Below are 18,212 nucleotides of genomic sequence, written 5' to 3'. Positions count from 1 at the left end.
CCTCTTGGCCACCTCCACCCCCTGCAACAATCTTGTGCACCCCCCTCCCTGCCACCTTCACCCCCTGGAAGAGCCCCCATACGACCCCCCTCTTTGCAACCCCCTCCCCCCCCCACCCTGTGCCCCTGCACTTCGTGAACATCTGGGCCCCTGGGGGGAACTTGGCAGTAGGAAGATGGGGGCTGGACATCGGAGGCGGGGGGGGGCGCAAGGTGGAAGTTTTGCCTAGGGCGCAAAATATCCTTGCACCGGCCCTGTGTCTGCCTCCATGAAGCGTCTAGATTCTGCTTTGGTTTTGAGAACTAGTGTAATTTAAATGCTTTTAATTATTGAGAGCTCTAAGAAGTACTTGTGGACTCCAGACCACTTATTCTAAGGTTGCTTGCAAAATAAACCTCAGTCTCACTCAGCAACTCATGGTAGCTTATCACATTAAAGATCAACCTGGAAAACCATATTTAAAAACCTGCATGTTTTTTCATTTCCATTAGGAATAATTAGTTAAGATAAAAACTGTCATTTAAGATCTCTTCAAATGTTAAAGAAAAAAATTCCATGTTGAAAGATTATATAGCCCACTTTTAATCTACATTTGAAACTGATAGCACAATATTTTTTAAATAGTTTCACAGCTTTACTTCCGGTCACTCTTAAAAATTGGCTTTGCAAAAATATTCTTTTTGCCTTCAAAAAATGAACAACTTACAGCCATATGACCTAATAATGCATGCATATTTTTCTTGACATAGTCTCCACATTTTTGACACTTTGACTAAACAGTTTCCATGAAAATCAAGCTTGAATATTGTAAAGTTTCAATTTCCAGCAAACCTACACAAATGTATGAAGTAGGTAAGACAGCTTGTGTTTTCTAAAATGATTTGTCATAGAGGGTGAAAGTAGCAAAACTAATTAAATCATGTTTAGCTTATTCTCCTCATTTCTGTTCTCCTTGTTGACTTCAGTACGTTACGTGAATAATTTACATATGGCTCTAAGTACGTATTCTTAACTGAGAAGTGCAGTTGTATAGTTATCCACTAGAGGGTCTTACACATTTTTTATCTCTGAACATCCTTCAAACACCTGCTTTTTTTGCCATGTTTATTTTGTGTAGCTTTTTCTTGAGGTACTTTAACTTTAACGTAAAACATGAAAAATCTACTTCACATGTTCAGTTATATACAGACTAGATCATGTAAGCATGTTTTTTAGTTTTTACATGCAACAGCTTAGTGTGACAAGATGTAGTTTCATAAATAAATTCTCTAGGGTACTAAGTGGTTTACTTTGTGTGGGTTTCATCATTCTAGAAACACTGAACCTCGTAGAAAGGAATTAAAAACGTAAGCTTCAAGGAAAATAATACGCTCCAAAAAAAGCATACCCAGCTTGCTAAAAGCTAAAACTTCGCATCCCATTCTAATTGTCTGTCTTTATCATCTTTCAATAGTTCCATGTTGACTTCAGATTTTAGAATTTTGTAATTATCAACTATTCTGCTAAAAGTATAGTTCTTAGCTGAAGTGTGATGCAAATATTATTTCCAATGCAGTAACTTTGAAATTAAAGTTTTATCACACACACCTAACACCAGAAATAACTTTGCCACTCTTCTCATTAAAACCATGTAAATGTGATAAGTCAGATTTTAAAACTTAATAATCTGTTGTAGACCTTTCACCATCCTACTGGTCAACTGTTATATACAGTGGTTTGTCAGTTTATTCCGGGCTCGCTTTCCTTCCCCCATCTGTTTCTTTCGTCTTAAGTAAAGTTGCAGGAGGTCAGGGACATTTTTTGTATTTTTAATTTTTAAAAAATGTTCAAATGTTCAGAATATTTTTAATTTATGAAATACAGCACAGAAAAATGTGGAATTTAAAACTTATTTTTTTCAGAATATTTACGTAATCAAAATCTCTTTAATAATGCAGGGACTTCTGAGCTGCTGCAAAGTCCTATATAAACTCCGACATGTTTCAGTCTTTGATTCCATCTATCTAAAGAAAAAATCGCTGTGGCTAGTTTAGGAGTTACAAAAGCTATGCGTTTTAAAATGCCCATTTAGTTCATTTAACGTAAGTCTCAATGTTTAACAGCCAATAAAGCAGATATTGAAAAGCCAGGATCGTTAATGTAAAATATAATATTAAAATAATGTTGAGATGCAAAGGCAATCTATCTCCCCAGAGACACCGGAAGAGCCTAGCCCTTTCTCACAGGAATAATACTTGCTTGTTTTCAATGGGATTACTTTAGTGAGTAAGTGCTGCTTGTGTGAGTACAGCTCAGCAGGATAAATTCCACAGATATAGCTACTGAAGCAAGCAGTTTATGGCAGATGCCATATTTCTGAATGAGGGAATATATTTTGTGATTTAAATCTGTGAATTCATCTTTTGCAGGGACATCCTAATAACGAATTTGGATGCATCAATGAACTATGGTGAACTTTGTGATGAAGTGAGGGAGATGTGCAGTTTACAACAGGAACAGCCAATTACCCTCAAGTGGATTGATGATGAAGGTATTACAGACACATGAGAGATTCTTTTGTAAATCTTTACTTGTTTTCCATATTGTACAGTATGACAAAATATTAGGCGGGGGGGGTTGGTGAAATTTGCTTAATTTAGTTTTCAGATAATCAAGGCATTTTTTTATTGTAATTTATAGATATCATGGGACATAACCCTGTTTCACATAACAGGAAGGTTTGGATAAATGAGGCTCAGATAATCAAGGTTGTGCTGTACTTGAATTCACTTTTTAATCTTTTTAAATAATGAACTTTTTCAAAGTGTAATTATCTGAAGCTCTGTTTAACTAGATTGATTAGGGAAATATATGGGGGGAAGGAATGTGGCCGGGTGATTGCTTTCCTTACCTGGATGCTCTATTTTCTTTTTTTTTATTTATTTTATTGTAAATGGAGAAAATGCAAACATAAGGGAACTAGAATTGTGGATCTGTCCATGAACTGCCTTGACAGGGTGAGAGCCCCCATTTTCCAAGAGGAAGTCATGAAGTTACTAATGGCTATGGCTTAATTAGATAATGATTGTAGAGTGCATGTAGAGAAGGGGTAGAGTTCCTTGCCAGCAGAGCTCCAGAACTACATACCCAAGTCTCAAGATTCTATTTTTTCTGATTTTCTTTCTCTTGATTTTTTTAATCTAAAAACATTAGTCAAAATGCTCTTAATTTTTCTTCCCTTTTTTTTTTTTCTGTGTGTGTGTGTGTGTGTGACCTTGGGCCATCCTGATGGGAGTGTTTCCTTCTGAGGACCATGTTGCAGGGGTAAAAAGTAGTGGCCTTTGCCCACACCTTTTGGAAAGGTTAATATAGTAGGTATTGTCAGGTGAGCCTGTAGTATTCTAGGGCCCACCTGTGTCTTGCAGTGGGCTGGGATGAACTGTAAGCTTATGGATAGCAGCAGCTAGCTGGTCAGTCATCCTGAGTGCTACTGCTCAAGAGTTATGGCAGGGGATCAGAAGCATGGCTCTGCTGGAGCAAACTTCCATGTTCATTCCCTGACTAAAGCCTTGCAGCAGAAAAGACTTTACTTTGGGTATTGTGCTTAAGAAGCAAATAAAATCAGTTCTCCAGGGATTAGGTCCCCTCAACAAAGTTACTTAGGTCTCGATCTTGCATTGAGAGCCATGCAAGCAGGTTCCTGAACCTGTACAGAGTCCCGTTGAAATCACTTGCAAACTGGAATCAGATCAGGCCTTTTGTTTAAGGGCGAGAGAGAAACTGACCTTTGGGGAAGTCTCCTGAAAGACTCCAGAGAACACCAGGTCTTTTCCTTGCTTGTGAACAAACTGGCATTCTCAGTTCTTGTACCATGTTGAAAAAGTAACCAGTCCTTTGTAATGTATGATAAAGATGTTGTTTAAAAAGGTTATTGGGCATTTGGAAAATCTACTCCTTTTGTTTGGTCCTTCCTTTACCTGGAAGAGAGTAGAGAAGCTAAGGTAGAGTCCTTTTCTGTAAGAAAGCTGACTGAGATCATGCCTTTGGCTAACACAGCTGAAATACCACCAATGTATAACTGATTCTCCATAGTTTGAATTCCAAAATAGAAGATGACCTAGCTCATTTTGTCTAGCCAATTAGAAGGATAAACTGATTTTTTTTCTGTCTCCTCCAATTCTTTTCTCTCCAAATGCACTGTTGCTGCACTCCTTAAGTCCGCATGGATGGATTTTTCTAACTCACTTTTTTCCTCTTGTTGCCACTGATGAAGCCATGCTATTTTGGTTAAATCAGTTGTAGAATATCTTAAAGGAAGATGTGGGACAGTTGACGGAAGGACATAGGCTTGTAAAGTGCTGCTGCAGCCCGTGCCTGCATGTGTATACCACAATTAAGCAGCCTCTTAGCATGAGCACTTGTCAGCTGATGCGGGCCAGACGCTGGTGTCTAATTGCAGTGTAGACATCCCCAAGAGTATAATTGATGTGAACAATCACTTGAAGAAAGAATGGTTACTTACCCCACAGTAACTGTGGTTCTTTGAGGTGTGTTGTCCACACAGATTCCATATTCTGCCTTCCATCCCCATTTATCGGCATCCCAACACCTGGGATTCTTATTGGCAAAGGAACTGAATGGTGGTTGAGGCTGCCTGGTCCCTTATGCCCTTGCCTGTGGCATGGGTGCTGGAACTAGGGGTGCTTTAGGTGCTGCCGCACTCCCTGGCTTGAAGTGGTTTCCATCCTATACAGGGCTTACAGTTTGGTTCAATGTCTCTCAGTACCCACACTATACAAATTGTTCCAGCAGCCCTGGTCGGTGGTGGTCATGAGGGTCGCAGGCCTGGCCACAACACATACTGCTGGTCAAAAAGAACCCAATCTCGTGCATAAGCTGCATGTGCTCCAAGATTGGAATGTGTGTACACAACACATTTTGAAGAATGACTCTGACTGCAGAGTAAGTAACTGTTCTTTTCTGGGTTTAAGCTCTGTCACCCTCTCTCTGAGAATTTTTGGCAAGTCACTTAACCTCCTTGTCTCACTTTACCTTCATATAAAATGGGTATAACTGTATTTCCAACCATGTTTGTTTGTAAAGTGCTTTGAGAGCGAGAAGTGAAAGGCACTTCAGAACTGTAAAGCTTTATTATTCAATAGCAAGTAAAAAAAAAAAAATCTTTTAAAATAAAGTGCACATTTTGATAGCAAAATGACAAAGATTGATGAAAGGCTGTTCAGAATTCTTCTTTACGCTATTCTTTGGCATGCATGCAAAGTAACATTTTTCAAAAGTGTATAAGTCCTATTTGACTTTAAATACAATATGAGTCACATAGATGCTGCTGAAAATTTTACTTCTAGTCCTGATTCATCTTTGGAATGAGTGTGTCTGCTTGCTTTCAAGGTGATGATACAGCTGTGTTATGGAAAAACTAAATGTTTTTGCCACTTATGATTTTTGATGTTTTGCACAGAACATATGACAAGAACTATAGCAGTGATACATATTTTCCTTTTTCTGTTGATTATTCTACCTGGCAGCCACCTTACTACTTTTGTAGATCATTGGATGCAGCCTTGATTGTAGTATTGGTCTAATGTATCCTATTGAAGGACTAGTAGATGGATTGATGTTGGCTTCCTTTAAAGGAACACTTTACGAAAAGAGACAGTACTGTTAATGTGTAATGTCAGTGTGACTCAGTATGGCGTTTAACTATGGTGTGAGCAAGGTGCACATTTTATGTGAACTGAATGCTTTCATCTACTTGAGTGCTATTTTCAAGGGATGTTTTCAAGGTTGATAGAGCCAAAAGTGACCTCTCCTGGTGTGGGAGGGAAAGTGTAGTAAGCTGTCTATCTAGTAGTTAGGAAGAAAGTGCTAGTGTACAGTGCTTGAAAAAGTAGATGAGGCATCTACTAGATGAAAGGGTACACACCCCCTTATAGCTAGAGAGATGGGGATTGGGAATTCACCCTAGAGGCCCCACCGGGACCCTTGCCCCATCCAACCACCCCTTCTGTCTGTTCCCTGACTCCCGGGCCAGGAGCTTGGGGGCCAGGCAGGATGGTCCCGCAGGCCGGATGTGGCCTGCGGGCTGTAGTTTGCCCACCCCTGGGATAGCTGCTAGGAACATATGAGGGTGCTTTCTGGATCTTTCTTGGAACTACAGCTTTCATATCTGCCATGGGCTAATAGTTGTCTGACAAATGTGAAACTCTTCTGACACTCCTCTTCCTCCTCAAGTTGCTGGAATTGAGGGAAGAAGTTCCTTCCTTTTTATCTCAGTGACTGTGAAGAAGGATGTTGGTGTAGTGTGGTCTGTTCCCTCTCCTCCCTCCTCTGTAAGGTGGGACAGTGCTCTAGAGTCTACAACTTTAACTCACCTACAACCTCCTGGTTGCTGTGAGTAGGGGCAGGGTGGATAAAAATCAATGATTTAAAAAAAACCAAACCATTTTTTATTTAAATCATATTTTTTTGATAAAATGCTTTTTGAGGGGAAAAAAACGTATCTAAAGATAGTTTTAATTAAGATACGTTATAGCTCAAAGATATCTCATCATGGAATAGGGATTATAAATTCTAATTCTATAGTATGAGACTATATTCATGTAATGTTTAAGAAAAGTTTTTTGTAAATGAGTTCCAATAGTTCATGGATTAGGGACCCAATCTTATGGGGTTCCAGGGGCTTCTGCCCCCACTCTGCCCCAGGTCCCACCCCCTCCCCGCTCGGTCCCGCCACCGCACCCCTCCTCACCCTCTAGCCGCCGCTGGCTTGCTGTGTCCCTCCTCAGTCCCCCACCCACCGCTCGCCTCCTCCCACCTGCCATTCACCTCCTCACTCCCCTGCCAGAAACCCCCATGCCCACCCCATGATTAAATCAAGTCTTCCTGACTAGTGATTTAAATCAATGTGATTGAAATCAAATCCACCCTGAGTAGGGGTGATTATAGAGATTCCTGCTCCCCTGTGCTTCCCTCACTCTCCATTTTTGTTCTCTTCTCTTGTGAGTAACTTCAGTGTCTCCCTTCACTGCAGCTCACAGCCTTCCATAGCACCAGCAACATAACGTTGCTATAATTCTTGACAGCTTCTCTGCCCACTGGTTTCTGAATAGCTGCCATGTAACTGTGTGATCTTGTTGACTTTTTCTGCTCGCCAAACTTTTAATTGTGGCAGGGACATTAGAACTGCAGGAAAACTTTGTTATATTTGTTCACATTTTAAAGGTTATCCTTGTAATCCTAAGAGCTAGAAACTTTTTTTTTTTAAAAAAGACCTTAATTTCTGCAGTAATCAGTGGTTCTATCTTTCCATTTGCCAGGAAAAATTCACTGTGGACCAGTAGCAGAGTGGGATTTTCAAATTCTGCTAATATGGAGAAGGGCATCCTAAAGTCAAAAAAGTTCCTTTTTATTTTTTATAATAAAAAAAAAAAAGTGGATGTAGTGAAAAATTTTCAAATTAATCTCATTTTTTCTTTCCATTCCTAATCCTGAAGAAGCAGGAGCCAGCTACACTGATTTGTTTCCCCTGCCCTCAATTTCACTTCAGTAAATAAGAATCTCTAATATGAAACAGTTTAATCAGGAGAGGTGTATGGAAAATAATGTACTCTACACCCAACTATTTGGACATTTTAATTACTAATAAAAAGAAAGATCCTTTTAATTAGAGGAGGAGGTAACTCCTGCGTTTTGTTTTGGTGGACCCTAAGAAGGGACGGACGTGCGCGCGCACCCCCCCCCCAAACATACGAGACAGAAATAAACATTGTCATCATATATATATATATATATATATATTCAACTCAAGATCATATATATATGGTGACAGTGTTTATTTCTGTCTCGTATGTTTGGTGGGATTTTTTTGTTTTGTTTTTTGTTTTGTTTTGAGGTTTACTTTGATTTAAAAGAGCATGGTTTTCTACTATTTCAGGTGCTGTACTAATGAGCATATTCCTCTTGTAATCTTGAGTTGAATTTGTATCTCAATCGGATTACGAATCTCATTTCAGATGTCTGCTTCCAAGTTGTAAACCCTTTCCTCTTAGATTCAGCCAGCCTGCTGTTTTGGCTGCCTCAGGCTTCACAGATTATATTAGTTATCGTACTTTTGCATACTGGTTTGTACATGTAACAAAAATGTAAATACAATTTAAATGCCTCTGACTGATGCTCTTCTAAAGTAAGGTAAACAGAGAATTGCTTGGTGACTTAGTGGATAATGAGTTTTGCCTCTAGCAAAACTACTCAAAGAGTTCACTGTCAAACTGGGGAACGTATCTAGTGGCGCACCACATGGGTCACTTCTGGAACTGGTACTGGTCAATATTTTCATTAATGACATGGATAATGGAGTGGGTGTGTACACTTATAAAATTTCCAGATGACACCAATCTGGGAGGGATTGCAAGCATTTTGGAGGACAGGATTAGTATTCAAATTGAACTTGACAAATTAGAGAATTGGTCTGAAATTAATTAGATGAAATTCAGTAAAGACAAGTGCAAAATACTTCACTTAGGAAGGAAAAAAACAAATGCCCACTAGAAAATGGGGAATAATTGGCTAGGTGGTAGTACTGCTGAAAAGGGTCTGGGGTAATAGTGAATCACAAATTGAAAGAGATTCAGCAATGTGATGCTGTTGCAAAAAAAGGTAATATCATTCTGCGGTGTATTAACAGAAGTGTAAAAGATGGGAGGTGATTGTCCCACTCTACTCAGTGTTGGTGAGGCCTCAGCTGCAGTACTGTGTCCAGTTCTGGGCACTACACTTTAGGACAGTTTTGGTGAAATTGAAAAGATTCAAGAAGAGAATAACAAATGATAAAAGATTTAGAAAACCAGACTTATGAGGAAAGATTACAAAAACTGGGCATGTTTATTCTTGAGAAAAGAAAACTGAGGGGGGACTTGCTAAGTCTTCAAATATGTTAATGGTTGTTATGAAGAGGATGGTGATCAGTTGTTCTCAACGTCCACTGAGGGTAGGTCAAGAAATAATAGACTTAATCTGCAGCAAGGGAGATTTAAGTTAGATATTCAGAAAAACTTTCAATCTATATGGGTAGTTAAACTCTGGAATAGGCTTCCAAGGAAGGTTGTGGAATCTCCATCAGTGGAGGTTTCTGAGAATGGGTTGGATTGTCTAGGTTTACTTGGTTCTGCCTCAGGGCTGGCCTTGATGACCTCTTGAGGTCCGTCCCAGCCCTACATTTGTATGATTCTATGAAAACCTACCTTCGAGCCAAATAAAGTGGATTTTGTGTGGTGGTCTGTTTTTGACGAAATCCCCAAACTTCAAACTGAATAAATATTCACCTTAAAGTCCCACACGTACGAGCTGCATGGATGACTGACCTGCAATATAATTCACCATGTACTGCTTACTGTGTGGCAGGTTGCTATGTTTACTGTAGTACTTACGTTAATGGAGAGAGTCATAGTCGCCTAATTCTGGTGTTACAGTTCTGCTTTAGTCTACCTGCAAATACTTTCATGTTCAGCCTAGAAAGGCCTTGTTACACAGTTTAGATCTTTAAAAATTCCTTTGTGTTTTAGTGTAAATTCCAGGCTCTCTGAAAGTCTCTCAGGTCAGTCTCCTATGGTTTTTGTGACACTTTAAATAGTGGATTTCTATCTTTATATTGTGTTTGTACATGTCAGTGAATCAATTAAACTACTAGCTCTTGGGCAGAAGTGCATCCATGTGGTTGATTCTAGCCTTATTGCTCGGGACTTTTAACCTAGACTAGACAAAATACTAAAAATATTAAAATATAAAATACTAAAGAACTTGCAGTAAAGAATAATCCTAGTTTTGCAGTGAGATGAACTACATGATCTAAAACTACAAGTCAGATGGACAAACCTGTGGTTCTCTGAAGTCCTGTATCAGGACTTGGACTAATATCTGGTTCTGAGAGTTCAGTACCATGGAGTCCTATGCTGTTAAAAAGTAGTCTTTGGAAGTTTTTAAAAAAAATCTTTGGTCATCTTAATATGGAAAAGATTTTGTAGGGTGGTTGTGAAGATTGGTTAACTTGTGGGTATTATTTACATCCTCAGCTGTTTTAATTAGCTATTTTTGTATGACATGTAAAATTCTTTTAAAAAAAGCAGTATTTTTCATCCAATTGTCCACTAACTTACCCTGATTGAGGTACATTTCCTCCCCGACCTTTCTCTCTTACTTCTCCATTTGTTAATCTCAATGTAAGGACATTCATGCCTTGAAATATTTTCGGGGTACTGATATATAGTGTAACAAATCCTTGACCACTTGCAAGTTGTCTCAGTTTAGAGCTAAGTATCTACTTCACGGCTACTGGTGCAAGTTTGGGCTGGGGTCTAGTATTCGGACCCATTCTTCCATACACTGTAATTCCTATAATTTTGTCAGATTCCCTCCCACCCCTCCTTGACATTAATATTTCATTCTTTCCTAATCGGATTGGTAGAGAAGGTCAGAGAACTTTAAATGGCTTCTTGACTTTCCCTTTTAAAGCTCCTTTAACTGCCTGACTGATCTAGTAACCTTTCTTAAAGTGGACTCTTGCTTTTGCTTTGTCATGCATGTCAGCATTCCCAGCCTTCACTATCCATCACACAGCTTCTTTATGCACAGAAAAAACTCCCTCATAGAAGCTGAACAGTCACTACCTTAACCTCCCTTCAATTGTTCCATAAGACACCCTTCTGTTGTGATGCCTGCAACATCCAGTCTGCTGATCATGGCCAAGCAGGTGTGACTCTTTTCTTTTTTCCTTTTTCTATTCCCTATCTCTAATCCTAATTACAAAAAATTCAACCCTCCCCCAATACAGTAAGTAATTGTGCCAATTCTTAACTGTATCCACATATATGTATTCCCTTCCTCTACCCTTTGTCTGTCTGTCTGTCTTTAGATTGTAAGCACTTTGGGTAGGGATTACCTCTCTATGCTTGTTCAGTGTCTAGCACAAATGGTACCCTGCCCTAATTTTGACTTTTGGATGCTACCATAATATTAATATTTACTACAGTACGCCCTCGTTATAATGCCCTTCGTAATAAAGAACCTTCGGATATAATGAACCCGGTCCCTGGATCCCATCTCCAGCTCTGTGGAAGTTAGTCAGCTTACTTAAATTAATTTTCTGTCACATGTACCAACTTAAGAGAACTATGTCATAACTCTTTTATGTTTTTGTCTTTAATCTTTTCAGTTTGGTTAAAAATGTAAAGTAAAAAGAAGAAAAAACATGTTTCATGTTACTGTATTTTGTTTGGTCTTAATAAAATTATTAGGATAATATGATAATTTTGCTTGAATTTTCTCAACTAATTAGTTTAAATCCTAAACTTAATATACCATAGTCATAAATTTGGTTGCATATTTCTTTGTTCCCCTTGCTAGGTGATCCGTGTACTATCTCATCTCAGATGGAACTGGAAGAAGCCTTCCGTTTGTATTGTCATCATAGAGATGAAGGGCTCATTATTCATGGCAAGTACTCTGTAATTTTAGAACCATATCTAAATTTCTTGTGAGGAGGAATAAAGCAGTTCAGGAGCCCTGTTCAATATAAATACTCGCTGAGCTTCAACACTGTATGGAGCATGGACATGTGTTAAATTAAATATTCTTTGGGCTGACTTCTTCTAAGCCACTCTTGCAGTCGTTTTATGTTCTGAGTCATGTTGGCTGGTATCCTTTGTAAGTTTGTAATCTAATTAATGTAGCTACAAATGTGATTCCTGCTCTCATATAAAAATACATTCTTTTGGAATCCTGCTAAACCTATAATGATGAACTAACTACTGATGGAGGGAAAAGATAAAAGAGCAATGAAGGTGATGGCTGCTTAATAATTAAATATGCCATAATCTGCTCTTTCTAAATTCAGTGAATGTGATAAACTGAAAATAACTCCCTTGTAACCACCTCAGCAGTTAAGACAATGTTAAAATTGAATGGCTGTCACTGAAATTAAAAATCAACCAAGCAATCATTCATTACTTTTTAAAATCTAAATTTTTAAAAACATATAGCCATTGATTTATGAGAGAAACAGGTCTGGGCTGGAATACCTTGTAGGTTTTTGAACTTAGAGGGATTTAACTAGTTGTTTTATTTCTGAATTTGCTTCTTAGACCTGCAATTAGATCTGCACAGATGTTTTCCTATCCTCTGTGGAACCCCATGGAAGCAAGCGGGATTCTGTACAGGTGCAGGAGTCTGTCTGTGTGGATCTGATTGCAGGTTTAGGGGGTCTGCTTGAGTAGTATGCTTCATGATACTTTTTTAAAGTGTATTTGGTCAAGTTAGTTTGTTTCTTGATTAGGAAGTTTGCATTGCTGATTTGTGTGTCTTCATAACATGAAATATTTGTTTACAAGCTTGCTGGAGAGGAAGATACCAGTACTACAAAGGGCTCAATTCAGTCACATTAAAGATAACAACAAAGCAATATATTATAGACTATTTATCTAGGCAAAATTACCGTTTGCTATTAGGTCTCTATTTCAACTTGTATTTTTAATAAAATACTTCTGCTTCCATTTTAAGAACCAATTATAGAAGCTTTTGACAACTTGAATTTTTCAAGTAGATCTACACTTTATGTAAATGGGTAATGCAAATATATTATGTAAATAAATAATGCAACAGAAATTATTATGAACTGATTTTTATTGGTACATTCTTATGTAAACCATGTATTTTTCTATGTTCAGTTTTTTCAGGAGTCTCATGTCAGCTATATTATCTTCCGCCTCTCTTTTGGGCTTTTTAAGTATGTGCCTCATGGTCGTCTTTGTAATCAAGAGAACCTTGGAGCAATGGTGAAAGCACAGTGCTGGAAGCTGGGAAATCTGGGTTTTGTTTCTAGCTCTCCTACAGGCTTCCTGTTCAACCTGGGACATATCACTTCAGTTTGTGTCTCTGTTCACACTGTAAAACAGGGATAATACTACTTCATCTTCTCATCTGTAAATGAAAGATGCTGTGTAGGGATCTGATTCAAAGTCCATTGAAGTCAATGGGAGACTTTCCACTGACTTCAGTGGGCTTTAAGTCAGGCCCTATGTACAGTGTACTGGGTTGTTGCTAGAGTAGTTGATTCTATGATCGTGGCATAGTAAGCAGCTGGCTTAACCTGTTGTTTCTCAGAACAGAATTGAAAAAAATCAATAACAAACCTTCCAGAAATTGTTTATTTTAGATAAAGTAATTTATTACTTCAGTAATAAGTGTTGTCTGTTTTTGTTTTAGTTTTCCCCAGCATTCCAGAGAAACCAGGCATGCCATGTCCAGGAGAAGACAGTGAGTACTATAATGTCTTTTGGCTTTGCTCTTCATCTTACTGCGTTTTTGTTTTGTTTTTTTTAATTTTTGATTTATATGTGTAAGAGATGTTTGCTTACTTGAAGTAGCTTATGATATATAATTAGTTACATGTTTACCTTTTCCAGTGTAAGTACTGTTTAGAATATAAAAAAGATGGAGCAATCATCTGGTGGCATTTTAATGCTAACTAGAGTTAATACTGGTTTCCAGTAACTGACATGGTTGTATTTACCCTGTTTCCCCGAAAGTAAGACATCCCCCGAAAATAAGACCTACTTCCAGTTTTGCCTCTCGCTGTAATATAAGGCATCCCCCCGAAAATAAGACCTCCCCGATAATAAGGCCACCCCGGAATATAAGGCCCCGAAGCTCCAGGAAAAATAAGACCTCCCCTGAAAATAAGACCTAGCGCATCTTTGGGAGCAAAAATTAATATAAGACACTGTCTTATTTTCGGGGAAACAGGGTATTGAGTTTTAAACAAAGTGATTTAACAATCAAATAGACTGAGATACTGGTACAGTTGGCACTCCTGTTTGCAGTCAAACTTTGCATCATCAAAATCTAAAGGCAGTTACAACTGACTGGTAATTATAGGTCGAAGTTTCAGTCTTATCTATAAGTGCAAGGTTTGTAGCTTTGATAGCAGGGATTGATTCTGAATAGATTATTTTTCAGAAATATTTTATGGATGTGTGTGTGCTGCTGATAAATACCAAATGTGCTAGACTGTATGAATGGAGGGTAGCAAGCAGAGCTATCTTCAATTAAATATTTATAGGATAGTTGTAATCTTTCAAATCTTTATCTAAGGTGCTGCAGTTATTTTCTTTAAGTATACAGAGATAATGCTGTTTCTCAGGTACCAGTGTGAATTAACTATTGGTGAATGTTGACTCTAATTACCACCATTGTAGATAACTAATACATTAGAGAAGAATATTCCTAAACATTTGTTTTGTAAAAGTTTATTGAAAGAATAAGTCAAATAATGAAAACTTTTGGGAAAGTAAAATGATGCTATTTTGACTCACTTGCTTCTCAGTCTAGTAATATAAAGCATATTCTGATTTATGCACTGCACTGCCATGCTTTTTTGCATGAATGTGATACTTTTTGCCAATTGAATATAATTAAGATAAAGTGGACAATTCTGTTCTCCCATATATAAATACAGGATTTTAAAAATGGGCCTGTTTTTTTGAAAACCATCTTGATCTAGTCTTACTTTCTGTTGGGCTGTAGAAAATGGAGCAAGGTAGAGTCAATAAAATAGCAGCATTTGTTTTAGATTTCTTAGTTAATAGTTGAGCTACAGTGGATCAAAGATGGACTTGTAAAAGTCAGATATTTGGATGGGTGTTGTCTTTATTTGCTCTATCTGAATTACAACAATAAGGTTCTGTCAATCAGAATAAGAAACTTTGTGTAAGTTACAATACGGAAGAATCTCTCCCTTCAAGTTTAATTGTTATACATAGGATGTGTTTTGTACATTTCTGGTGGTACTAAAAAAATAATTTTCTTTTAGACACTTTCCTTAGGTTTCAGAAAACCTAAATCACTTTAAATGTAAAAAAACTCCAGATTCCTAGATAGTCTTTAGAGTCCCTTTTCAGAATGCAGTGGAATGGTCTGTGTGAGAAGAATTCTATCTAAATAGTTATAAGGTACTCATTCCCAGATATTGAAGTCATCATACCTGATATATTTTTCTTAGTTGTGCAGGGTTTTTTCTCCTGTGTATCTATGGAGATTTAATTCTTGTTTGGTTTCTCTCCAGTTTCACTGATGAAATAGTCAACAGACTTCTTTCACTGTATCATGTAATGCACTCTGCTGGAGGTGCGAGAAAATGAGGCCTGGCTTCAATACATTTTCCCTTGAAGGTTAATCTTGAAGTGCTAGATGTGTGTTCATATTGAACAGTATGTTGAAATTCCATGGGAATTTTAACTTAATGTCATGTCTATTTTGGATTTGCAAGTTGTTGAAAATAATAGGTAATCTGACCAGAACTTTTCTTAGGTGAAAACATCATCATCTGACCACTCCAGATAATGTGCTTGTAGCTCAAGATCTATTCTTGCTGCAAGCTGTATAATTTAAATACTATTTATTTTGACATCTGAGTTTAGCAGTTCTTTCCTAAATTGAAAGATGTCAGATTTGCATACACTGCTGGAAACTGAATCTGTTATCTATAGAGCAGGTGCAGCGTATGTAATGACAGTAAAAGCTTGTGTGCATTGCCTTGCTACTTTGCCTCCACACTATTTTAGTAGTGATCACTTATGGTGTGCAGATCAGTATCCATGTCCATGCAATCCTTGGCCTTTGAGACTGCGTTCAGATGGGCCAGTGATGGATTGTTTTGCTGATTTAGACAGCTGGTGAATGGCTCTGGCACTCTACCATTACCAACAAGGGCAGAATTTGGCACCAGAGATTTAGATAAGTATTGCTATCTTCCCTTATCAATCCCCAGACTATTCATCCCCAGTTGAAGCAGTCATCTCTGAATGAGCAGCCAATGGTTGATTTTTATTGTTTGGTTTGTTACTATAAAATTATTGGTAAAACATGCAAAGTCAGACTGACTGTACCGTTCAGTCAGGGATCTTTCATCACCACCTAAGAATGTTTTTCAGTCTTGGGTAGGATCAAAATTGGAAGATTAACGATGTGATTAGTGAACTAATGGACATCCCTTGTATTTACACATTGCGATAGAAGAATTCTAATAAAGAGCCAGTTGAAATTACAGAATTATGCAGAGGTTTGTACTGCACGTTACCTGAAAAACAATCCAGTTCGCTGCAAACAGAGGACACTGAATTTCAGCATTCAGTTTTAGCGTAAAATTAAACATTACTAATTCCAATAGTTTGATGTTATAGTAAAGAAGCCAAGGAACAGGAGGAATATAATTGAGTTATGAAGCTAATTGTGGGCCAGAGCTGAAGTCCACTGAAATCAGTGGAAAGACTTCTATTGGCTTCTGTAGGTTTTGGAACAGACCTCAAAATAAGTAAATCTCTCAGTTGACATACATGAAGGGCTCTTCAAGTGATACAGAAATGTTTTCATGTAATGATTTTTTTAATAATCTCTTGCAAGATACCCACTCAGAGCCTCAGTACAGAAAAGCCAAGGGCAGCATGGACTAAGGGCTGGGATTTAGGAATGTTGGGGCGGATTCCCAGCTCTGCTACTGGACTGCTCTGTAACCTTGAGCAAGTCACTTTACTCTTTCTGCATCAGATCCCCCCCATCAGCCCTCAAAAACCAATACTCAAAGTCTGGATTAATTCAAAGTTATATATTTCTAAAGTGCTTTCCTTTTTCATAGACCACTGATTTGTGTACCATCAGGTGCCCTGAAAGTAAAGTACTGACAAGTCATGGTTCCATTAGTACAGCCCAGCAGCTGGAACCTTCTGAGCTTATCTGAGGTTTTTGATAGTTCCAGAAGATCACTAAGTTTTCAAATTCAGCATGAAGGTTATATGTGAAATGCATTACTTTGAGCACAGTTAAGAAGAAATTCCAGATTAGCACTAATCCCAAATAAGATTGTTTGCCCCTAAAGTATGATAACTAACCTGGGGAAGAGACAGTTACCTAAAGAGAGAAACATCAGGGGAGAATTTTAAACAAATGTAAAGTGATTCTGATCTGAAAAGTCACTATGTAAAAATTAGAGGGAGAAGGTGGGTGAGGTAATATCTTTTATTGGACCAACTTCTGTTGGTGAGAGACCAGCTTTTGAGCCATACAGAGCTCTTCTTCAGAGTTCTTCTAATATCCTGGGACTAACATGGTTACAACTACACTGCATACAACTATGTAAAAATAGTACTTTCTTTCTCAATAGATCTGTTCCTTGTGTCTATTCAGTCACTTTACTTTCTATCTGCTTTTAGCACTGCCGATCCAGTTCAGATATGAGAGAGTGAGCTGGATTCTGTTCATCAATTTAACTAAATTTTGACTACATAATCTTTGTTGTTGTGTGAACCTGAAAGAACCTAGCTTGATTTTCAGATCCCAGACTAATGGTATGTTTGCACAGAAGCTGTGAGGTGGGATTCCCAGCTCGAATAGACATATATGTGCTAGCTTCATGCAAGCTAGCACTCTGAAAGTCAGTGTGACTACAGCATCATGGGTCTCTGGCTAGCTACCCAAATATGTATGCAGGAGGTCATGGGATTGTACTCCGGTGTCTTGCCTGAAGTGCCACCTGTGCTGTTGTGGTCGCAGTGTTATTTTTAGCACATGATCTAGAGCAGAGGTAGGCAACCTATGGCACGCGTGCCAAAGGCGGCACGTGAGCTGATTTTTTTCAGTGGCACTCACACTGCCTGGGTCCTGGCCACTGGTCCAGGGCGCTCTGCATTTTAATGTAATTTTAAATTAAGCTTCTTAAACATTTTAAAAACCTTTATTTACTTTACATACAACAATAGTTTAGTTATATAATATAGACTTAGAGAGAGAGAGAGACCTTCTTAAAATGTATTACTGGCACATGGAACCTTAAATTAGAGTGAATAAATGAAGACTTGGCACACCACTTCTGAAAGGTTGCCTACCCCTGATCTAGAGTGTGTGTCTACCTGAGCTGGGAATTGCTCCTCCCAGCTGTTGTATAGACTTAAGTTTGCAAGGCTGGAAAAACATAAACTTTTACTTGTAAGCAGGGCCGGCTCCAGGTACCAGCTTGGCAAGCAGGTGCTTGGGGCGGCCACTCCGGAGAGGGGCGGCAGGTCCAGCTATTTGGCGGCAATTCGGCGGACGGCCCCTCACTCCCGCTTGGAGCGAAGGACCTTCCACTAAATTGCCGCCGCAGATCGCGATCGCGGCTTTTTTTTTTTTTT

The 18,212-nt window shown here is 38.4% G+C and overlaps 1 protein-coding gene across 2 annotated transcripts in view; it reads left to right on the top strand.

Annotated features, from left to right (window-relative positions):
* Positions 1–18,212, top strand: part of PRKCZ (protein kinase C zeta) — a 151,899-nt gene that overhangs the window by 11,673 nt on the left and 122,014 nt on the right. For both annotated transcript variants that reach the window (XM_026660028.2, XM_026660029.2), the window contains exons 3-5: positions 2,409–2,530; positions 11,398–11,487; positions 13,255–13,305. In XM_026660028.2, the coding sequence (XP_026515813.1) occupies positions 2,409–2,530; positions 11,398–11,487; positions 13,255–13,305 (263 nt within the window). The remainder of the gene's footprint in view (positions 1–2,408; positions 2,531–11,397; positions 11,488–13,254; positions 13,306–18,212) is intronic.

This window comes from Terrapene carolina, unplaced genomic scaffold (genome assembly GCF_002925995.2).
Source record: "Terrapene carolina triunguis isolate 2854851 unplaced genomic scaffold, T_m_triunguis-2.0 Scaffold714, whole genome shotgun sequence".
In the NCBI taxonomy this organism is placed as follows: domain Eukaryota; kingdom Metazoa; phylum Chordata; order Testudines; family Emydidae; genus Terrapene; species Terrapene triunguis.
Note: the sequence above shows the minus strand (reverse complement) of the source record. Positions and strands in the feature narration are given on the sequence as shown.